The sequence below is a fragment of the Sinohyriopsis cumingii genome, chromosome 4 (genome assembly GCF_028554795.1).
Source record: "Sinohyriopsis cumingii isolate HCF-2022 chromosome 4, ASM2855479v2, whole genome shotgun sequence".
In the NCBI taxonomy this organism is placed as follows: domain Eukaryota; kingdom Metazoa; phylum Mollusca; class Bivalvia; order Unionida; family Unionidae; genus Sinohyriopsis; species Sinohyriopsis cumingii.
Genome location: NC_142964.1, coordinates 75,160,557 through 75,186,420, shown reverse-complemented (window position 1 = coordinate 75,186,420; position 25,864 = coordinate 75,160,557). Strand labels below are relative to the sequence as shown.

The 25,864-nt window shown below is 35.4% G+C and overlaps 1 protein-coding gene across 2 annotated transcripts in view; it reads right to left on the bottom strand.

Annotated features, from left to right (window-relative positions):
• Nucleotides 1-549: 549 nt before the first annotated feature.
• LOC149801472 (calpain-9-like) overlaps nt 550-25,864 on the bottom strand; it is a 38,080-nt gene continuing 12,765 nt past the window's right edge. For both annotated transcript variants that reach the window (XM_089955619.1, XM_089955620.1), the window contains exons 6-11: nt 13,150-13,313; nt 7,589-7,761; nt 5,024-5,137; nt 4,198-4,319; nt 3,758-3,975; nt 550-3,225 (exon numbers count right to left, since the gene is read on the bottom strand). In XM_089955619.1, the coding sequence (XP_089811745.1) occupies nt 3,183-3,225; nt 3,758-3,975; nt 4,198-4,319; nt 5,024-5,137; nt 7,589-7,761; nt 13,150-13,313 (834 nt within the window). In that variant the 3' untranslated portion in view covers nt 550-3,182. The remainder of the gene's footprint in view (nt 3,226-3,757; nt 3,976-4,197; nt 4,320-5,023; nt 5,138-7,588; nt 7,762-13,149; nt 13,314-25,864) is intronic.

Genomic DNA, 25,864 nt, shown 5'->3' with positions numbered 1-25,864 from the left:
GGATATTTGCAGTATTGGATTTGGGACAGTAGACTACAGAAGACGCAAAAAAATTTCATTTTGAGTCTGAACTGCATCACTTATTATCGAAAAAATATGCAGCGCTTGGATAAAGTTATGTCAGTTGGGAAACCAGTTTTATGTCAATATTCTTCTGTGAACAGATGTGATTTTATGTACTTATGTACACTTGAACCGTTCTTGTAAATAAGGTGCATTCCATGTTACATATCTACCGCCCCTCCACCCACCCACCCACAGATGCTATCAACTGAGCAATATCCTTAGTTTTACTTGCTCATGTTGTTCTTATATTGCGGTTTCAGGCCATTTTTCATATGATGGTTATACATGATATACGAAGCCCCTTCGTGGGCAAATTTGCCATATTGACACAGACGAGAACATTTATTATCAATTCCCTTTCGTGACTCGAGTAAAAAAAATGGCCGCCAAAATGTTCTTTGAAAACAAAAAATTCCAGAAGGCTGGGTTAGAAAAAACGTTTTTTTCACAATCGGTGCCAACCAGTAAAGAGAATGCTGCACAATAATTTCAAGGGTTTATTCGGACCAATCAGAATCACATCAAGTGATATGTAAATGTTGTGATATCATAAATATTAAGCTGCAAAATTTATAGGAAAACTGAACAGACTCTTTGATAAACTTTAAATTCCTTAATGACTTTGTTCTTGAACATGTGATTATGTAAACACCTTTTATCACGCCCAATTCACGAATGCCCAAATCACAGACAAGACCACTCGGTGGCCTAGTGGTTAGAGCGTCCGCCCCAGATGCGGGTGGTCGCGGGTTCGAACCCCGGCTGAGTCATACCAAAGACTTATAAAAATGATACATACAACTGCCTCGCTAGTGCTAAGCATTAAGAGGTTTGGATTTTTAACGTAGCAGTTTATTGTGATACCATAAAGGTTAGTATTAGGACTGATCGGCCTGGTCAGCGCAGTTTATTGTGATACCATAAAGGTTAGTATTACGACTGATCGGCCTGGTCAGGATAATATGACTGTGTGGAACATCATGTTACATGATGCCCTATTGCACTATAAACTGTCACACTGCAAACATCGTAACGATATTATAAATTGTTCAAGCTACGTTAAAAATCCAAATCACACACGCCTACACACACGCAAATCACATACATCTCATATACAATGTATTTCATGACAAGGTGCCACGTAAACAAAGATACATTCGGCAGTTTTCACGACAAAAAAATATAAAATACACACAGAATCCATTGCATTTACTTCAAGCTTGCCTCCATGCAGTTTTAAATATTGCATATAAGAATGTTTGTAATAAGAAGGTATTTTGATTTACAAAATATGTTTACTGACGATATACGAATGCTTAACACAAAACGTCCTTGCTGCACTGAGAATGATTTCTGATGGAGTTCTTCACCTTTATGGGCAAATAAAATGAGAAATTCAAAAACAGTGTTTCATGGGTGCATAAGATTCCGTTGTCAGCTGGTTCAGAATGTGCATGTAACCCTTGAGGTAAATTACTGTCTTTTAATTATAATACATTATACTCATCCGCTTCACATTCAGTTTTGCTATGTAACGCTTACCTCCTTTTAATGACGGTTTCCGGGTAGTTACACTTACCTACGTCTCTTTCAGGAATGGTACGTTACTCTTTTAAGCGTCTATTTTAATCACGGTACCTAACAGAAAATATGCTTTCTTTCAAATCATGGTACATTACACTTATCCACGACTCAATCTTGGCATGTAACGTGTATGAATCTCTTTAATTTATGGATTATTACACTTATCAACACACACACACACACACACACACACACACAAAGGCATGTTGTGGTTAGATGCATACATATACACGGAATAATTTTGATAATGAATAGTAAATCATATTAAAGAAACAAGTATAATACATTGAACACTGTCCATATCACATTATGTCGAAGCAGGCTATATACATGGCTTTATACCAGGCTTATTACAGGGCATATACGACTGTTTATAAAACGGAAAGTAGATACGACTTTGTATAAACCACTCATAATGCCCCCATATGCAAAGCATATCTGTTATTAGTTCATACACAGGCAGTAAATGTTTGCATTTCAGGACAGATACAATAATTATAATATGAGCTTTGAAACATTGCAAAACGTTAACAAATACGTTTTAATTAATGGATGTCTTTCGTTTTGATGATGTTGCCTTGTATAATGTCTTGTTCCATTTGATGATGTTCCCTTAGATCATGTCCTGTTCCATTTCCTAACCCTAATATTGCAATTCAGACATGGGAATTTAATAAATTTAGACATTATGATGCCTACATCGGTACACACACACACACATACAAATGCATATATACTTTACAAAAATAATCTGTTCCCATTCATTTTTTGGGGGTGATCATAAAAGTACTGCCTCAGACAAACACAACCAGATTTGGCCATTATGGCCGACCTTTGACCTATAAGAAGGTCAACATGAATACATTGATCTAATATGGTATTATCACTGCATCAGAAAAAATAATATTTTGCACAGAGGAGTGAAATCTTCTCCCTCTCTATTGAACCTCTTCTCCACGTACTGATAGACCTTTTCATTTATTGGAAAATTTCAGTCTGTAGAGACAGGATCACGGGGTTTGATGATTTACAAACGGAAGAAACTAGAATCATTGTCTTAAACTAAGCATTCCCTATTTGCATTACCCTCTTATTGATATCCGTCTGCCCCCAAAACAAAGTTGCCCCTACTCAGACACATAAATGGTTAGATGCCATCCAACGGAGGGCATACAATAGACAAGTTTCCAGAATAAACTTTCTCTGTGGATCTTATGTCATGAACAATAAAACAACGCAACTGTTGGAAGGATTGATTGTCATGGATACACTGAAGTTTTACATAAATCTATGGATATCCTTTCAGAAGACAGTATGTTTATTCCAGGACCTGTCGGTTGACTCATCATCAATATTAGAAGCAGACATGTTGGTATAGTGCCCACGTTGCCTTATATACGTGAGCAGATGACCTGTTAATAGACATGTACTGTCGATTCGTATGCACTGTTTGAGAAGTATTGTCCGCTCCGTTCCCGGATCAATGACAGAGCACCAGTCCAAAAACGTGGCGTGTTTCTGCAAACCTGAGGCTAGTCAGATTCATCCCAGTTGTCGATACAGTTGTCAAGCTCCCTGCCGAAGAATGAATGGATATCAGATATGTATGTATGTATGTATGTATGTATGTATGTATGTATCTATGTATCTATGTATGTATGTGTGTATCCATTGTTGAAAGAAAATTCAATCAGTGCCATTTAGTTACGTACCTAAAAAGGCGACCCTTTTTCAATAAGTCGGATACAATTTGCAATCAAATAATGTATGAACCACTGATAGGCTACTTATGTAATCGATTGTAACTTAATCGCCAACGTTTGCCAATAGACGGAAAGAGTGGTTCATGTCGCCATGTCACGATATCAGTTTCCAATTAAACCATTTTAAAACTCCTTACTCCATACCATCTATTAGAAAAGACAACTTCTAAAATGAACACACACAAAAAACGGAAGTAGTACTGCATGTCATATCTTGTACAATATACCAATATACATTTTAGCAAACACTTTTCAAAATCATAGTCGCGTTTTTTTAATCAATCGTCCTAGATGACTTCTGATTATCAGGAGGAAACATAATATTCACTATGTATAAACTATACCTGCATTCCATTTTGCTGACAGAAAAAAGACGGAGCAGGTACGAGCGCTCCTGATTTGATTTCTGTGTCGTTGGCAATAGTAGATATTCTCCGGGGTCGAGAAAAAATCTCCCGGACGTCTCTCTATACTCAGCATATGTCTCCTCGTTTTCTGGCATTAGCGGATCCGTTTGATCAAAGAATGACTTAGTTATTTTTCCGGAAGGTCGGGAGATCAACTGAAATTATCCAATAAATTTGAAATAGTTATGTCAGCAGCCTTCTCAATATGTCTAGGCGAATTTGAGAATTTTAAACCGATATATATATATATATATATATATATATATATATATATATATATATATATATATATATATATATATATATATATATATATATATATATATATATATATATATATTAACTTGGCTTATATATAATTTACTTTTTACCGTTACCTGAAACAATTCAAAACCTATGGCAAATATTCCTATCCCCTCCAGTTTCTGTTGACGCCTGTAGACTTGTAAAAGAGATATCACCAATGGAAGACGACCGCTGAAACGTCTCTGGACATTTACTGGGGAAAAAGAAACAAAGATGTCGATGATACAAATAGTAATAACATTATGAGGGAACATTTATACAAAATCGGGAATAATTGGGACATATCATTTACTTATTGTTGGCTCCATGTTTTTTTTCAATTTATATTTCACCATCCCTGCTGAAATATGTACGATATTTTTCACATTTTCTTTAATCTGTACGTGCGATGTTTTCTGATTTTCATTAATTGGAGCTAACTTTTTGTCAGTCTCTAACCTTACGGGCAGTATATTTTAACGATTGTCATCAAATTCATATAAAGCCGCATTAACTTGAACTGAATTAAAACAACTCAGGATCACAGGTTCCAATATAGTGCATCGAAATGTACGTCATGTAACTTAACTCTTAAAAGGGAGAGTGTTTTTGTGTGCCTCTTAAAAATAGAAAAGGCCAAGATTATTCAATTCTTCCCGTCGGCACATGCGACGATGCGTGAGTCCTGCTTTTCGACTGAGGTCTCAATCTTCGGAATGTGATTTTAAGTGGTACGCAGACGCGCACAAAGTTTTTTTTTTCTTTCTGTAAAATTTGGATAAATTCCGTGGTTGCCGTGTTGGACAGGGAACATACTATTCATATATCTGTAAGGGATCTGTAAGGTATTTATGACTCAGAAAGCGTGGGGATAATGCTGCTGTTACTGCAGCAATGTAGTTTGAAATTTCGCCTTACTATCGGGATGAAGAATGACCAAATACTGAGGATTTGAATGAAAGGTACTACATTCCAGCCAACCGCCCGCATTGTAACCAGCTTTCCAGCGTCCCCGTAGAGCCAACTGGTAGTCTGTAAATAAAAAAGAATTTACAGACGTTTTAACAGTCTAAAGGGAAGTGAAAAAGTAAAGATTACAACTGGAACGAATGAACAGAAGACATGTACGTCTTGTTGAATAGATATTAGGAACTATTTAATGTCAGTGAGGTGGGAAACACTGTATTTCACGAGTGGCGAAAATAAGAGTTACAATACAAATATTTCCATTTCACGAGTGAAATATTTCATTATATCTACTAAAATGATTTTCTGTTTAGTATATATTTGTGAAGGCAAATGCCGTCGATAGAGTTGATTTTGTTTTATCCATTCTGTGCCGGTGTGAACAACAGCTGCATCGATAAACAAAAAGTTCAGAAATTTACAATAATTTTAGTACAGCGTTCTTTTACAAACTTATCTTGTAGAAATAATGATTCAGATTGTTAAATTTGTCAAATTAATGAGATTTATATTTTGTTTAATAATACCTTGAGCGGATTAATACAGTAACTATTGTTGGTGTTGCGGCACTTTGGAAATGTCACGGAGCGATCACAACAGACATGTTGAACACGGAAATTTGAAAGGATTTATGCAGATAATATAGACATTATATGTAATGAATGATAACTAAAAATAAGATTTTTTCTGTTGCTATACGATGTTAAGCTTTTCAGAAGTAACCCAGAAAAAGACAGAACCGGAATGTCCATTGTCTGTTGTTAGAAGGTATGATGAATCACGTGTCATGTGCTGAGTTTCACCATGAACAAACTAGAAGGTTTTTGGGCCAAACTTAAGAATTCGGTACTATATTTGTTCACAAAAGCCACAAGCACTGTATAAGTGTTTATATTTTCATATTTTATTTGACAGCGATCATAATCAAATCACGTGATGTACATAAATTGCAGAATCGTGATTAAGTACTGTATGTCAAATATTGTTTCATCGTTTGACAGCTTTCCCCGACGGCAAATTGGTAGTTTTGTATGACATCTAGTGCTTCTTGCCTCGGTCAAGTGAATTTTATGTAGTAAAAGATATCTTTATTCCAGGTTTCAAGTACAGTTCAAGCACGTGTGCAACTGTTATATACCTTTAACAGTCCTGGAGTTTAATCATTTCACAAAACATCTGTGCCATTCATTTGTGCACTCATACGTTCCATATCATCTCAAACATTTGTAATATTAATTGTAGCTAAGTATTAATTGTAGCAATCTGTAATTTGCTCCGATTATGAGGAGGGAATCCACATGTCACTAAACGCGTTAATATATCGTGCATCTACTATGATGGTGCTGGCGTAAGATAAATAACCTAGAGATTGGTTTTCCTCTGCATTATTTCTTCACTGTAAAGAGTGTCACGACTAAGATTCCCTAAGCATAAACTGACATAAATAATGACATATCATAAAGAATAAGATCTGTGTGTTGACAGACGGAATTGCCATCATTAGTTACTCGTCTCCTATTACAACAATCGAAAAGTTGCCATTGGATCATTCCACTCTAACTCTAAATTGACTAATTTAATTTTGGTATAGAAACCAAATTTAGATACCAACTGGAGTTGCCCGCAGCTCTATAGGTATCCGATACTGAATTTAGTTTGGCAGACCAATGCAAGCAAAAACAAAAATTTTACGTTTTTTGTTTTCAAAGAATAACGCTTTTAAAACATAGAACACTAATTTAAATTTTTAAAGTAATATTATTTAGATCATTTCTGATGTCATTAATTCAGCTTCTGATACCACAAAAGAGCTAATTTATTATACATGTCCTAGAAAATGATTTTGGTTTGAATTTTCGACATAGTGACGGGACAAAATGGACGCCACTGGAGACCGAATAGTTTAAATATAACTAAGGCGAGATTCAAAGACTTTGCATAAATATTCTTTTAAAGATTCATCGAGGAAAATATATAATCGATTTATCGAGACTGTAAATTCATCAGCATGGAAACAGGAATGACATTGACTTGTAGAATTCCATCAGCAAGTATGAATCTAACATGCTGTTGGAATCTTTGATAACTGATGAATACTTGGCGTAAAAATGGATCAAGGATGTGTACGACGAACAATAATGTTCGAAGTATATCAGTGCCAAATGAATTGAGATCTTATCTATTGACGTTGGAAATTCAATTAAGATGAATTAGATAGCTTGTCAGTTTGAAAAGAGTATCGTGTGTCTTTATAGCTCTTTTCTTCAACTTCCATGAGTTAAACTATTCAGTCAAAGACCAGAGTCTGACATATTTCGGGAGGACGCAAACATTTTACTTGCTCCGTTCTATTCATGTTAATGTTATCACGTGACTGTGTTCATAATGTTAGTCAAAGAATCCAAAACGATAAATACAGAATAAATAATATTCGAACGTGTACATCATAGTTCATATAGTCTTGCACGGTCGGATGAGTATTAGTGACGATGTAAAGATTTAATCACGGATACGAACCGGCTTTATCGCTGATACCGTCATGGTCAAAGTCTGGGGAAAGGTTGCAAATGATCATGTTGCAATACTCAAGACAGAAGTGACGAAAACACATCCAGAATTCTCCGTCATCTTGTGGTGTAAGTTCCAGGTGCCGTTTGACGTCATCAGTCACGTGTTTCCACTCCTCTGACCTACAAGTATATATTAGTTTATATGAACTTAAGCATAGCTCACGATGCGCAGTCTCGCACTAATCTGATAACAAATCAAAATCATTTCATTATACCAAGAAAGGGAATCGCGATATAAATGTGGGAATTTAATATAATATTTGACACTATATTGGTATATAGATGAAGAAGTAGTACAATGCTTTCCCGTCCTTTTAGCGCCTTTTCGTTGCATAAACTCGCCCAAGTTTCATTAAAATTCTCAACATTTCTCTTCGTTGAGATTTAAGATTATCATGCTTTTGATAATTCAGACAATATCCGCATCTACGTCAGAGGTAAAAAAATAAAAGATCCACAAACACTTTCTGGTTATAAAGTGTAATACTTTGACGAAAGAAGATTTGAGAAATGCCCCAATCTTTAAAGAAATATCCAATATAATATTGATGTATTTTAATCTCTTGTGCCTACTGAAAGTTATTTGAAAAATCGCTTTTACCAACCAAGCAATGACAAAGGAATTATAAAAATCTCAATTCGAAAAGTAAATTGTGGGGTGTGTAGCGAAATTAAATTGGGACCTTTTACTCGCTTGCGTACTCGATTGTTAGAGCAGATGGGGGATACAAGGATTATAAGGTTTTGCATTTGTGCTTCCTGACAGTCTAATATCATCTTACATATGAACTTTATTAACGTTAATTTTTGCTTGATACACTGCAGAAAACAACTGTCACAAACTACATAAATCTATATATATATATATATATATATATATATATATATATATATATATATATATATATATATATATATATATATATATATATATATATATATATATATATATATATTGTGTGTGTGTGTGTGTCTGTGTTTGTGTGTGTGTGTGTGAAATGCAAAAATCATGCTCATAACTTCCGTAAAACCATTGGTACCGGCATATAAATCTTTTGATGTTGTATTTTCTTTCTTGTTGGAGAGACAGTGCTAATCAGCTTATGCTTTCTACTGAATTACCCAAATCGCATGTTTGTAATTATATTTGAAAAAGTGTCTCATATAAATATGGTTTAAATAAAGATGTACAACACAAACGATGATACGATTGATAGTAGATATACAACACAAATGACGATTCAATTCATAGTGGATATACGACAAAAACGACGATACAGATGATAGTAGATATGCAACACATAGACGAATCAAATCCAAAAATAATCCAAGAATAATCCACGAATAAAATTTTGAAGTCTTAATAATAAAATGTTTTAATGATTTCAAGTTCGAGTCCAGACGAAGAATCCAAGATCGAAGGCGACGACGTATGCTGTATCTGGTTGAGTGTGGTCGTCTACAGTTCCTTGTAAAACACAATAAATAATCCTCCCGTTTAAGAATCCAAATAGAATTAAGAAATGTCTTTGTTCAAGAATTGTGTATGAGCACACGTATATTTCCAGGGAAAAAAGAAAGAATTAATCTTTTGAATCCAAATAATTCGAAATAACTCAAACTGACACAACAAACACTTTCCAGTGTAAAAGCGCAGCTCTGATTAGTTCTCGAAAACGATGATTTAAAACTTGAATTTATGTCCCGATTAAGGGTCACGTGATCATGTTTACATATATCTAAAAATCACGTAGCCCATATATGCCCTTGATAAGAACCAATCATTTAACTCCGAGAATAAAAGTTGCTTACTTCACTAAAAACTATTTACAAGTCTAGGGTCACGTATTCAATACAGCCTCGATCTTACACTTATAAGTCCCACACTAAAATAATTTTTTTAAAAAAAATATCTTGTTCACGTAGTTGTTACTAATTTTGAATTAAGGTCGAGAACCAGTTCAACCTTATGTGTTATTAACATGAACAGTCAATGTCAAAATATTTTCTGGAAAAAATACGAGTTCCTAATAAACAGAACTACATTATTTTGACATATAATGAAATAAAAATATAGAAAGGTTTTAAAACTTACAAACAATTAAATTCAATCAAATATACATAACAATATACAACATAAAAGACGATATAATTGCTAATAGATATACAATACAAAAGACGACACAAATGGTAGTATAATATACAACACAAAAGACGATACAGTTGGTAGTAGATATACAACACAAATGACGATACAATTGGTAGTAGATATACAACACAAATGCCGATACAATTGGTAGTAGATAGAAAAGCCAAAAGACTGCTCAGATGACAACACGTTTGAGTGATCAAGGAACAGTTGAAAAATTACACAAAGTGTAAGGGAAAGAAGAACGATATTGTAAATGAATATAAATAACTAAGGACACGGATTACTATCCTATTGCTTTTTGTTCTTCGCCTCCATTTACTGATAATAGGAGAGAATATTATCCTGACCTCGCGATTAGTGTCAGGTAGATAAATAGAAATAGCAGCCAATGTAGTCTTGATGTGTGTGTTTATTATATATTTATGTGTGAAATATATCGACCTGTTGGCGAAATTATTTTCCTTTTTTTCATTCTTATATTTTCACATGTGAAATATATATCTTTATAGTTCGACTTGTGAAAATATAACATTTTTCATCATGCAATGCGACGCTTGATTGTGTGTGCCTACAAAAGTTGGCCCATCAAAAGCACAAACAAGCACTTTGCGAGCTAGAATAAATAAATACACATAAATTTCAGGCATGGAAATTAGTCGCTGAAAAGGAAATTTGACCAGACGCCGATAACGTCTCTCTCCAGTTATTTGCCCTTACTTCCTTGACAACAACGACAAACCGGACGTGATGCGTTGCTGATAGGGTCAAATGTAATTTACTGCGACGGAGAAGGTCAACCTTATCCTATCGCTTTCTTAAGTCAAGTAATTTATATGATCAGGCTAAGTCAAGTGCGAACTAGAATAAATAAATACATATAAATTTCAGGCATGGAAATTAATCGTTGAAAAGGAAATTTGACCAGACGCCGATCGCGTCTCTCTCCAGTTATTTGCCCTTACTTCCTTGACAACAACGACAAACCGGCCGTGATGCATTGCTCAGTCGGACTTACATTGTTTTCTGATAGGGTCAAATGTAATTTACTGCGACGTAGAAGGTCAACCTTATCCTATCGCTTTCTTAAGTCAAGTAATTTATATGATCAGGCTATGAAAGCGATGCTAATTTAAGAGAAAGGGGTGGAGGTGAGCTTGTTCTGCCGAAGAGTAAGTTTCACCTTCTAAGGTCGATTATAGAGCAAGTTTGGTATATAATAGAAATAACTGTTTCCTAATGCCGGGTATATTTCATCTTGTGTTACAGAAACTATGTAATTTATTTCGTGGCTTTAACATTGTTTAAAACATGTTTGTGGTACTACACGACACGATGAAATATCTCCGGTGAGAAACTCTGTCTGTCTGTCTGTCTGTCTCTCTGTCTGTCTGTCTCTCTCTCTCTCTCTCTCTCTCTCTCTCTCTCTCTCTCTCTATATATATATATATATATATATATATATATATATATATATATATATATATATATATATATATATATATATAACCTAATTAACCAACAGTCTGACCGGAACTCATACATATATCTTGTCTGTGGCAAGGTGGCGTTCTTATAGCAAGGGATTTCAAGAACCATGCTTTGTTTCAGGTATAACGGTACCAATTGCGCAAGTCCAGGTGGGCGTGGCTTAAGGTGTAGGGAACATTGTATTTCGAAATAAACAGCAAAACTAGCTGTGATTGGTGCATTATGTAAGACTTGTACTTTCTGTTAGGCTTAAAAAAAAGTTGTGCCTCCTGGCAACATGTGAGATTATGTTAATTCCTACCTAGATTATATTTTGTATTTTTTATGATTTTTTTAAAATGTGGTACACATGTCTGAAACTGTGTCTGTTGTGACTAAATAACTCTTACCCCTGTCTAGTTCCAGCAGAGTTTATCTCTCTTAAATGCAATGGAGTACCTGGTTTTGTCCTTGTCAAATTGACAGTCTAACACTGCTCTCTAGAAAAGTGTGTGACATGCACGCTAAAGTAGGATAGAAAATATATTTATTTCTCCAAACATTAGCATTAAGGTCTATGGAAAAACAATTGGTACCGTGATACCTTCAGATGTTTTGCGCATCTGCGCAATGAAGAAAATATTCTGTTGGTGATTTCCATTAAAGTGTATGCCAAAATTTCATGTAGCATTACTAAAATAGAGATATCTGTGAAAAACCTAGAAGGTATTTTCTGCTCATTCAAGTTGATTTTAAAAATAGAAACCTTAAATAAAAAGTCCCCGAAAATCTGAACCATATTGCATAAAGCATGTATGCAAAATTGTGTTGCTTTGTGGTCTTATCTCTCGAAACAGTTTTTCATAATGATGCAGTGGGTGCCCTCATCCATGTGTAACTTAAATGTATTTTTATGATCTAATTTTGATTAAATAGGTGAATACAGATTTAGAACGTATTTTTGATTTTACAAATTCTATCAAAGATACCAACAACAAAAAAAAAAACAAAAAAAAAAAAAACAAACAAAAAAAAAAACAACATAATATGGTCTTCCTGATGATATCTGTATTAGTAATGTATGTGTCTATTTCGACTGCGTCTGCTTGTTGAAATAGCAGGTTGAGCTTGAAACGAATACTGTTCCACACAGGTACATTGTATGCATCAATTAGGCCTATAAGTGGTTGTCACTGACCTCATTGAGACTACAGTAGGCATTGCGTCTTTCTCTTAATGTGTAATTGCTGCTTCTTGACCTCTGCAGCATAGAAGTGTGTTAACAAGCAATATAGACACCTATCTAATCATACTATGACAGGCACACCTTTCGCGTTGTTCACGTATTCACAAGTAACGTCTATATCCATCTTATGCGTCATGCTTGGGGACACACTGGGTCAAAGTCTGTGCAAGCATTTAGTGATAAGATTGTTTCATTTTAGTATCTTTAGTTTTAGAATTGACAGGGACACAAGTATTGTATATATGGCATTGACAGTTAAACATACGGTTATTCCATCAGTGCTACTAACATTATACAAGTTAGTGGGTGAAGGGACAAGGAGACTGATAACTCGTGTACACCATGCAATAAACGTTTGTGTCCAGCAAGCATGAAACCGTAATCGTCTTAAAAACCTTTCTCAAACTGTACAAAACACATATTTATATAAATATATATTATCAATGTATGCATAATAGCATGTGAGAAGCCTTTCATTTAAGCCGCACTAAAACCCGCATCCCCAATATTTGCATAAATATCGAATATTAACAATTAGTATTTCGAAGGCTTAGACATTTCTTCTATACTTTGAAAATATAAAAGTTTTATGATTTCTGCAGAGACATCCGTCCCTCCACATTACAACACCTGTTGTACTTACCCATCACACCACGGCCCCTTCCATTCCGTGTCTCCCCAGGGGTTTCGGACCCTGATTAATTTTTCCGTGGACTCTAGATATTGTATCTCCTCTACACCAGTGATGACGTAAGAATGATTTGACACCATTCCATTCCTTTCCTTCTCATCACTTCCCTCTTTGTCCTGCCACGATAATAATAATAATAATAATAATAATAATAATAATAATAATAATGATAATAATAATAATAATAATATAATAACAAAGAGAAGTGTGACTATAAATGTTGGCAATCAATCCTATTTTCAGCACAAAAATAATTGTTGCGACAAACTATTCGTAGCCAGTCACGGCAAGCTGTTTTGAGAAATATGGGCTTGGGCGCACAGACGACAGCAAACCAACTAAACTGGTGGAGAACAAACAAGGCAACTTTCCTTTTGGATTTTTAATAAACAGACTGACAACAGGATGTCTAGAACAGTAGGACAAACACAGTGCATGAGGACAAAAACCTAACCTGCATAGCATACAAATTAGTACCAGAGAACTCTCACTTCAACAAGTATTAGTAACTCAGTACAGCGGTATGGCTAAAGAATACGTGCCAGTTCTTCTAGGAGAATTACGACTAATATACCATCAAGGAAGGATACAGCAAGAAGGCGTTAGGAACAGTGTCTGACTGACTCATCTGCCAGGAGGATCGCAGTGGGACACAACACACTGGACGGTGTGATATAAGGGCATATTAAACATTTCAGCCCAGACCAACGTCGGCTAGGAGAAGCAACACGAACTTACTACAGGAAGCCGAACGCCATTAAACAGGAAAAATATCGCTGAAGGTCAGTGAGATCTAAGGTCACCACAAGTGCTCTGATCCCATGGGAAAAGACCGGCTAAAAATGCTATCACAAAGAAGAGGTTATTCTGCCACTGCTACTACTAATAGAAATGATAATAGCAATAATACAAATATTAATAATAAAGGGTCAAAACCAACAAGGAAGCTGACAATGATATGGTTTAAAGTAGCTCCAAGAATTAGTATGCTAACATAAGCAGGAACCAATGGTCTTATTACAGGTGACACAAATCATTACAGGAGGGAATAACGGATCCGATAATTTCTTTAATACAATTTAATGTAAATATTTTAACTTGAGAAAATAACTCCTAATATATCGATGATCCATATGGATTTGCAAATATATAAATGCACACCCTTTTCTCAAATATTTCCTGTAGAAGGTCAATCAAGGTGTCTGCTGTAAATGTGGCATCTACTTTTTAGGCTTCTGGTGGGGGTATGTATGTTACCAGGGACTGTACCACTCTTGATTTTCCTGATTGCCACTATGATCTCTTCCTTAGTTTTGTTGCATATGTTGATACCCAGATCTTCTCCCTCTTCTGTGATGGGTGGGTTTTCACAGGTGTGACCCAGAACAAGCTGTAGAGCTGTTCTGCTAGTTCAGCTTCCGATCCTTGCTGCGTAAACGATAGTCTGTGTTGGTTTTCCTTTGTGGTAGTTACCGTATTATGTTGTAGAGGGTCCTCGTGTCCTTTGTTCAGCTTTTTCTGCATCCGTGTTATGTTTGTCAGCAAGTTGCCACTTAACTTTCCTCTCGCCCTTCTTCGCTTCTTTATTATATAACTTCTTTTCCTCATTTAGTGCCAAAGATAACTGGAACAAGGTGCCTTGCCCAAGTACACTCTACGGTATCCGACCTGACTGATCCCAATGGTGGGATTCGAACCAGCACCATACGGTCGCGAATGCAGCTGACTGCTCCTGGGCATCTGCAGATTCTGTCTTCATCTGTTGCCTCTGCTACATGAAGAGAGAGAGAGAGAGAGAGAGAGAGAGAGAGAGAGAGAGATGATTACTGAGCCTGTTCTACATTCACGTAATTGTAATTGCAGAAAGTTGCGTTTGAAGGGTCTAACATGACTCGCTAATGTTTGTGTGAAATACTAAAGCATCAATAATTGATTATATCTGCCACAATTGTCAGTAACATTCACAACAACAAGAATACTTGCTACTGCTACCACTACTACTGCTACTAATACTGCTGATGATCTTTCTGCAGTATGCACATTTGTCTTCAGATACAACCAACATTGGTAACATTTATCATTATAAGAAATTGTAAATGCCAAAATGACTTCTAAAATGTAAGGCAAGGTATGTGATGAAAAACAAATTAGCTGATAATTAGTGTTTGCTGGCACCTAATGATTATTAATGAAATCAAACCATGTACTGCACATTGCGTAACTTACGCTACAAGAAAGGAGAGGAAGGCGGACTAATGGAGCCTGATAATAGGTTACATGTACTTCAATGTGATACGTGCTACTAATATAATGCACATAAATGTTATCGATCATGTGACTAGAGTGGGCAGGAGATTCAAGGGCTTACTATAATTAGAAAGCTAAATGTTGACTATGTGGTTAGCCTGAACATTCTTCGTTACCTCCACACAGCTATATCTCGGCTCCGCAGGATGTTTACCTAAATTCTACAAACATAATACTAAAGTTTCTCCACCTCCGTTCTCGCGTTAAAAGGTCATGGGGTAATTGCGGCCTATAAATTGCTTTGCACTCCAAATTAGGCTATATTCATTTGCCTCACAGTGTGTGTGTGTGTGTGTGTGTGTGTTTATGTGTGGATGCGGATGAAAAAGATACTGCTCGTAACAAGCAAACTTCAACAACTCGGTGTTTTTCAATACCTGGCCCTTTTTTAAGCATTATGGGATTCATTAGCGTACTAACGTGGGGGTGGGGTGTGGGGTGTACGCCAAGTCAACGAGCGCCAAAATCCCTTTGGGCCTTCATCTTCACCCCGGACGTCATTTACTCTTAATACTCCACTAATGGGATTGCACAGTAAATGCACAAACTACTTGAATCCGAAGTGATGTATTATGATGTGATTTGGATACAATATGTCAGTCATATCGCTACGATGTCTGCAGTATGGCAGTTTAGAGTGATGCGGCGTCATGCCGCAGACATGTAGCACCATGTCCCACCCAGTCACATTATCCTGACACCAGGCCGAATAGTCCTAGCACGAATCTCTTAATGCTGAGCGCTTAGCGAGGCAGTTGTTTGTACCATTTTTTAAAGTCTTTGGTATGACTCAGTTCGGGCTCGAACTCGCGATATCCCGCATCAGAGATCCACGTTCTCACCACTAGGCCACCGTTCCAGTGCCTTAAATCCGAAACTGAAGAGCTTGAAAACGTGAAAGAAATACTCTACTCTAAAAGTGAAGACTAGCAACTCCAATGGCTTTATGCACATGAACAGTTTATGGCTTACGAAAACACATGTTAGCATATTTTCACAAATAATTTTAGTTAGATTAAATTGCAAACAAGATATACATTGGACTAAATTTTTATAGGAATCGCAGCAAACAAAGAAAAGGAAAGAAGTATGTAGAACTTTTTTAAGGTTCTTCACAGAAGTGTGTGTCCGCCGAGCTGGTCGGCGTAGAAACAATATATAATCTTGTATAGTGAAATACCAATACCTTGGATAGAAACTATCCAAATTTTTGGGGCCTGTCCCTTGAGTACAAGGCCTTTACTTCGCTGTGATGTTGCAGAGTTGCAAAATCAGATTATTAATGAAAGAACTCGTTAAGTGAATTATTTAACTGGGGAAACATGCATTCAATATATGTCGCTGTACCCTTTGATGAACTTGCTGAAAACAAAATTGCGAAATATGTTAACACACAGAAATGCTAAAATGTAAACTTATATTAGTACACACATGGTAACTTCGGTGCGCCTATCCTATATATTAATGTGATGTGGGGCAGACGAAGTGAGTACCCCTCAAGACAAACTAAGAGAATGGTTGTTTAGCTATGAAGAAGGCATACATAAACTTACACAGCTTCAATCCCAAGAAGAAAGGAAGGAAATATAAATAAGTTGACCAAAACTGATATGGACACAATGGCGACTGTATTAAACTATTATTATATTAGTTTGATTGACCTGGTGCCGTAAATTTTTGACCCCGTTAAAGCAATAAGTGAGAGGTACTAAATTGCTATAAACATATGAAACGATACTTGTTTCAATCAATAAGCTGCGAGGCATGCAGTTTTAATAGAATGGGTTTTCCTTGTTTGCTGTCCCGGTCCGATATTGTAATGAGAGTAAATAGAACCATTCACAATTTGTTACACCGCACCTTGACATTATCGTTTTGTGTTAATGGAAAAGTCGATAATTAAAAGTGTGCAAAACGAGAGTGAAACCTGGGTTTATACCTGTAGCACTCGCAAGTTTGGTAACAGAAGTTTCGAGTAAACATAAATTGAATTTGACTTTGTTTTCCTTCTGTTGTCGTCAGTGCTTGATTATAATTTATATGGAACAGTTAATTTTAAAAGACAGAAAACTTATATTTATGGCGGCACTCCACGCAAAATTCTTTGGCTAAAATGCAGTATTTTATGTTTTAGAAGAGAGAGAGAGAGAGAGAGAGAGAGAGAGAGAGAGAGGCGTTGGCAGTCAGTAATCCATCTTATTCCTTGTATTTAAAATCTCAATCGAAAATCAAGGACCCTGATCTGCTTATGACGGCAGATTTGGTTCTAAGCCATTAACATTTGAATACCCTGTATACTAAGGCAAATATGTGTCTAATCTTTTATACTGCTAAATATATTATTTTCATATTGACCATTGTAAACTTCGTGCTTGAATTATATTGGTCATTGTAAACTGTTATTTGAAACAGTTGTTATTCGTGTGTTTGAACCTTGGCCCTACTATTGATGAATGTATCATGAAAAGAAAATAATAATAATAATAATAATAAAATAATAATAATAATAATAATAATAATAATAATAATGATAATAATAATAATAATAATAATAATAGTTTTATTAGTAGTAGCAGTGCTACTTCTACTAATATAACTAATAAAAAATAATGATAATAATATAATTATAATATGAAAACTGAGCTACTACTAATGTTACTACTACTACTACTACTTCTAATAATAATAATAATAATATGAAAACTGAGCAAAATTGTATCAATTTGGCCTGAGGAATTTGACAATACTTACGTTTGTGATATTCAGTGATATTTTAAAGAACAGAGTTATAAAGTATAAAATTCTATAAGTGACATATTCGCAAAATGGCGTTTGATTACCAAATCTCTAAAGGTTAGTTTTGGAACTTGATTTTCCATAAGTTGTGAGGAGATAGACTACTGATAGTGTATATTTGCCATTGGAAGCAATGATTAGAAGAGTACAAAAAGAACACATTCAAACTTTGTTCCCTGACTTAATATTCGCATCAAAATATGATGCGTATAGACTATTCAAAACTGATTTCAAAACTGAACAATAATTATAAACTCTATTTTGCTGCATAAATATAGACATGCCCTGACCAGAGTTCGATGTATTTCTTAAACTACTGAAACTGCGGTTGCAAGGTTTGTAAACATGCATAATAATCAATAAATGTGCAAACATCGTAATCAAAATCAAATCGAAGATAAATATCACGTTTTGCTTGCATACCCTGCTGAAAGTCAATATAGGAATTTATTACCACGATATTGCCGTATAAATACCACATTATAAAAGTTAAACAGTTATTTAAAAATAATCGACTGGATTTCTTGATAGATTGATAAAAAATTTATAGACTGTTATGAAAACAGGAACAGCGATACGTCACACGTCGTAGATAGTTTCTGACAGCACTTCGCAATTTGTTCTTGCTTCTTGCATGCTCTTCTTGCTGCACACATACTGTCGCGCTATGGCGATTAGACAACATTTGTGCTTTGTGCCAACAAAGAACTTGGACTTGGTATATAATTACCACTCTTATTTTACTGTTCGAAACAAACCTCGACATTATTCAATATCGATAATCGGCAGGTTAAAGAACCCAAATGGCATTGGACTTGACGATTAGTATCGTTATTGAACACAAATCAATACTGGTTTTTCAGCATCGACCTATTCGTAACCGATATCTTTTTTTTCCCAAAAGCAATCAGTACGAGCAAAATAAATTTCCTTGTAATTAGCATCGTCATTATCCATGCTGCAGCTCCTACCCCAAAGTTGCCTGTTTGTGTATGGACTCCCCATAACGATAATTCTCGAACCGCCCCTAATATTTGTTGAAGTTAGACCACTGTAATAGTAATTTTTAATTTTTTTTTAACTCCAGTGTATCTAACAGTCACGTATTTAAATTTTACTCCACTTTATTTAATAGTCAACTTTTAAGTTATTTTACTCCACTCTATCTATTAAATTAGATTTGTTTTTACTCCTCTGTTTCAAATAGTCATGTAGTAAATATTTACTCCACTCGATTTAATAGTCATATATTCATTTTTCTCTCCTATGTATCTAATAGTTATGAATTCACTTTTTACAACACTGTATCCAATAGTCGTGAATCCAGTTTTACTCCTATGTATCTAATAGTCATGAATTCATTTTTTATTTCACTGTATCCAATAGTCGTGAATTCATTTGCACTCCAATGTATCCAATAGTCATGTATTAAATTTTAACTATACTGTATCTAATAGTTATGAATTCAGTTTTTACTACACTGTATCCAATAGTCGAAAATTCCGTTTTACTCCAATGTATCCAATAGTCATGTATTCGGTTTTTACTCCAATATTTCGTTTGGTTATGTATTCAGTTTGTATTCAACTATATTTGCTAATCAGGTATTCGGTGCACTTCAGTCCGGAATATATCATTCTTAGCTCTCGATTGACTGCTGTCTAATATACTCTGGATATATGTTCTTCACTGTCTTTAAAGTTTCTACAGGAAGTTAACAATTTGTTTTCCAGTCGACAGTTCAACTTATTCACATACTTTTGATGCTTTAAATAGTTTGCGATGAGTAATTACACGTATGCCTCACATCTTCGTGTAAGCAGATATATATCAGACATACAGTGAATACAGAAGCATAAGATACGGCTTGTCCGATCAATCTCGAGGTATAATCCTCGTTTCCACAGGGAAACTAAAATGCTTTAATCCGAATATTTATTTATTATTTTCTAATCTGTCCATATAAATTAATTATAATTATTCTTGGCCGTTTGACTTAAACTTCATAAATCTCCCGCTGACGCAGTGTATGAAGGAAATAGTGTAAAGGCATATACCTCATTTATTAATAATTCTTGACTTAATTAAAAATAAGAACTGGTCCATTTTTCAATTTGTTGAAGACATTAAGAATGTCTGTTGCTTTTGTTATCCTTGAATGATATTCTCAGACACATGTCTTTATTTTTAATACTGAGTGCATTTTACGGCACAGATTAGCTTTTCACATTGTCATCATAAGCCATTAATACCATCTAACACAATATAAAGGCAAGCGATGCATATGCGTCCAAAAGGGTATATTTATGGTAAAAAGAAAATGCGTTTGTCACATGATGTCATTACGTTGGAACTTGTTTATGATATCACGTGGTACAGTTTATCGAATAAATTATATTTTTAAAACAAGTCACGGGCAATACATACGTTACTCTATCACCTGTGAATGTCAAATCACAGATTTCCTTGTTTCTCGCGAAAATGCATAAAGTTGCTTAATCACTGCTTCCCGGCGACGGAGATGTGGAGGAGGAATGTTGCTGAGTACCGACATGGTTGCCAAGGAAGCAGCCACAAAATTGCTGGCTAAGGTTTCAACCACAAAATTGCAAAACTTCCACTGCACATTGCAATCACTCCCTCGTAGCTGAGCCATCTGTCTGCACACCTGGCTTCCACATTCCACTACATCTGTGACTACGATGAACCGTTTCCATACAGGACAGGATCGTTGTGCAGTCAACCTTGGCCGATATTGCCAGGCTACTGACTCTTCCTGTAGCTGTGAGCTCAACGGACCATATCACGCATTGTGAACAATTGTGTGTGTGTGTGTGTGTGTGTGTGTGTGTGTGTGTCTGTGTGTGATTTGGATTTCTAACGTAGCTTTAACAATTTTTCAGTCATATCACTACGATGTCTGCAGTATGACAGTTTATAGTAATGTCTAGCACTGTGGCATCATGCCGTAGACATGTAGCATGATGTCCCATCCAGACACATGATGTCCCATCCAGTCACATTATCCTGACACCAGGCCGACCAGTCCTAACACTAACCTCTTAACGCTGAGCGCCTAGCGAGGCAGCTGTAAGTACCATTTTTGTAAGTCTTTGGTATGACTTGGCCGGCATCGAACCCACGACCTCCCGCATCCGAGGCGGACGCTCTAACCACTAGGCCACCAGAGCGGTCGTGAACAACTGTCCAATGACAAAGTTCCTCGTTGAACGGAAGGCTCTGCACCTTGCTGATATGATGTTGTTAAATGGCTGGGCATGCACTGCACACGGTAAATAAATAAATACCAATCACTGCGAGTTTGAGTAAATTTTTCTCTCCATAGTGATCCAACATGACTATACACACCGTTTGACCGAGCTCAGTCATCTATCGATCGATAAAATTAGGACTTCATTTATGTGTAGGAAATTGTTACTTTGCGTTGCTGAGGAGGTATTTTTATTTATGTATACTCATGAAAATGATAAAATCTCAGCCCACGCCGCCAAGTGTGCCAAAGAAATGTAGTGGATTATCGCCCGTGGCTTGCGAAGATGGGCCATTTAGAGGGTAAGGCTAACTTAGTTCAAATTTGATGAGAATTAATTTGGGTAATATCGAAGGAAAATGAATACAGTTAAAAATCAATATAAAAAGCTAATTAAACAATTAACTAGGATACTACAGATAGCACCAAGATTAACCCCGTCAATAGGTCCTTTTGGGAAAATCGCCAAATTTGAACAGTACGTTTGGGGGTCAATTATTTGATGATCCACAAACAACGGAAGAGGGTTGAAACATAAATCGAATTTTCATGTAAGCGATAGAATCCTATTCCTCCCAGAATAATCACATCTTTCAGAAGTTTTCTTTTATATAATAATTATTTATATTGGCTGAATTAGGCAGTAGCAGTATTAAATTGAGACAGAATAAAAACAAAACGCCTTGATGTTTCGTTTAGTGGAGCTAAAAGAGAGCAAGAACTAACACTCTAAATCTGTCTGTTAACCTTTTACAATACATTTCCGACAGGGTTTTGTCTGTATAACACCGAATAGATAAACGAGAAGTTTAGATACATGTGTTGAATAGAACCAGGTTTATGGACGATTGTACAGACATTGTACGTAACACAATAATTAACATATTGGCTTCATATCACTAAAATAAAAATACGGACTCTTTATGTTAAATAAGATCTTAATTCAAAAGTAAATTAAATGAATTTCATTCTAATGACAATTATGTTTCGTACGATTCCAATTTATTAATTTCGACGGCATATGTGACAGCGTTGATCGGTTCTTTATGTTTGTTATTTATTTATTAAAATGAATGAAATCTGAGAACGTCAATTTTTCTAACACGTGTCTGATTCGGGGATTTTACAGGCCTTAATTCCAGAGCTATTATCCCCACTGTTTGACACTTTTGAACCAGACAGGAAGTCAGATAATTAAAGTAATTTTTTCTTCTTCTTTCATTTGTATAACTGACATTCCACATCTTGTGTTAAAAAATATACATGGAATCACAAACTTTAGAAAAAAGTGTATTTTTATATAAGAAGTTTCTAAATTAAGTTAAATGTACTCGGTAAAGGACATACGGTGTTAATTGATCCATATTACTTGAAAACAGTTGAAAAATTAAACAATACAGGTTACTTCGTGTTATTTTATTGTCTTTGGAGGAAAGTCAGTGTTGTTGTGTATGTGAAAGGGCGTTTAAAACGTACTCGATAAAATCTAAATCAGATCGGACTGTGAACTCACTATTACTTTGATTGGAGTCAGTTTTAATTTCTATATCATATTACGAATACGCCCTTTGGGTGTGGATCACGGATTTAGAATAATTGGTTTAAACAAACTCATGTGAAAAAGAGTGTGTTTTTCGGCAAAGTAAACGTTTCAAAACAGTCGTTGTCCAAATAAATAAACATACTGTTGTTTGATATATTGTATACCTGGAATAACAAAATTAATATTTTAACATCAAATAAAATAAAACTACTGGGACCATGAAGATTTAAATAGCAAACAATATCCTTAATTTTAGCTTCCGCACAGGTTTCAAAATAAACCAGTCAAATGCGGAAATCATTTCATTTGAGGAAATTATTTATCAGGGATTTATTCCCCATATATCCTCGAATTTCAAAAAGTCGATGCAAACAAAAAACAAACAAACAAACAAACAAAACAAAATACAGCAGTTTTCTGGGCTTTTTTAAAACAAGGATTAAAAGAGTTGTTTCCACCATTTTCCAAACTTTGTTTTAAATGCACGAGAAAATGTTAGCCAAAAATTTTTTCACCTGAAGAAAACAAGGCTTATATTATAATAACGTCATGGACCAAGTTCACTCGACACATATGTTGGTGTATATTTCATTTACGTAGAAAGATATGATGCTAGTTCTACGTTTGCATTAATGAACAATGCAAAACTATCTTAATTCAATTCATGCAGAGGAATATATTTCCCACACGAATTCAGCCCATAGCAATATTGATAGTACGATTCCCTTGTCAAGAGTACAATTTCCTTTTCTAGCGGGAAAAGGGACTGCTGCAACAGTCGCGGGTCAATAACCGCCCACAGGGGCGATGCGGGTTGGGTGCGAAGCGACAATTACCTCCGGGCGCCAGGCGAAGGGAAATCCGTTGGGAGCTTATCTTAGTAGTTGAAATGTTTTTTTGTATTTCACCATCACCTTAGTATGAGCAAGGGAAATTCTTCACAAATCCAATACTTAAGAGGAGGGTGGGGGCACATTGTTGCTTGGCAACTGACATAAAAGAAGTTCTTTGTACAAAAATAGTGGTGCCACTTAAGAACGAAGCTCTCGTGCGCCTCTCTAGGGTCGTCACTAAAGAACAACGCTCCCGGATGTCTTAGTAGGGGTGCTTCTAAAAAACATTTCCCCTGGCCCCTCTAACCATCGCTCTGCCAGTCCCTGTCTCATTGTGTCATTGGGAAAAGCACTTAGCTCCCATATCCCGGGCATGATTTACGTGTTAGATACAAAAACAATTTCTTGCCATGACATGTGAAAGTTCAGCCTTCGTGCAGTCTGATTTATATTGATCTTTGGATAGCAACACACGCACACACAGCACGGTTCTAACTGATGTACTGAAATATACGTACTTAGAAAAGCATGTATATAGTCGAGTGTCTCTCTTCAATCTTAATTTTCCTTAAGGTAATAGACAAAATCCGGCAGATTTCTATTTACTTTGTAGACAAAAATTTAATTGGGCGTTTTTCTGGCTAAAGTGATGCAACTGAATGTGCCTGTTGTAATTGATTACAACCTTGTAAGATGCATCAATACATATCGAAAATGAATTTATCTTAAGAGATGGCTGTGGGTTACATTGTGTTAACTTGAATACACCTTCTACATTTTGGCTCTGTAAGTTAGGCCAGCAGCGTTAATTCTCTACGCAGAGCAAAACAACTAATGTCACATGTTGTCTTATCCAATGATTGCAGTTTATCATGGTTACAAAAATGCACGAATTTTCAAGTAAAAAACTAGCTATTTGTATTTGGTAGATTACCAGTCTCGTCACATTTACTATGACAAGTGCGATTAATATTGAGGTAATCCACATTCAGAGATGGGAAACGCACATGACGGTTTAATATAGGTTTTGATGTGTTCTAAGTAAAACGTTTGTGTGAAGTATATGATGTATTTACTTACTAGTTGATCATATAGAAATATTGCAATGCCAGTAGCTGGTAAAGGAAAGTAACATTTCCACTGGTCAGAATGTTACCACGTGAACAAAATGAATTGCGTTTATTTCTATATGAACTGTAAGGAAAACTACTTTTCTAAGAATACCCACTTGTATAAATAGAGTCTCGTGTACATCATAAGTTAAACACTGCCAGTGGAAGCAGACACGAAGTAAGCAATAAAGGGAAAGAACATTCTAACAATTTTAAACAAAAAGTAATTGAATAAATTTGGCTTCCATTGGTTGAAGGACTGTTATTATGACGACCTTATTACGATCAAGCAGGACAATCCCAAGTGCTATAAATAGCTACGTAACAGAAATCCCAAACATGTATTACTACGCTCAATTAAGATTTCTGTTTTTTTTAATGATGCAAACAAAATATCATAACGAATGATTGAAATTTCAATTATAAGAGTTTAACGTTTCTTTTTCTTTCTGAGTTTATCGTGGTATAAACTGTCAGTTGCCGACACACACAGCTTACATAACGCCCTTCAGGCGTTATTTGCTGTGTGAGTCGGCAATTGACAGTTTATACCACTATAAACTCAGAAAAAAATAAACAAAGTTAAACTCTTAAATAAACGTTTGAATAAAAAAGAAAAAAAAAAGCTTATGAGATCAATACTCTAAGTATTCATGAATTTGCATTTTTTGTATTATGATGAATTTACATCCAAACCAATATAAATGCAAATATTGATATTATGAACCTCAATATTCTCGTAAGGATTGAAATATGATTGAACTTGAATAACATTCGCAAGTATATATATATATATATATATATA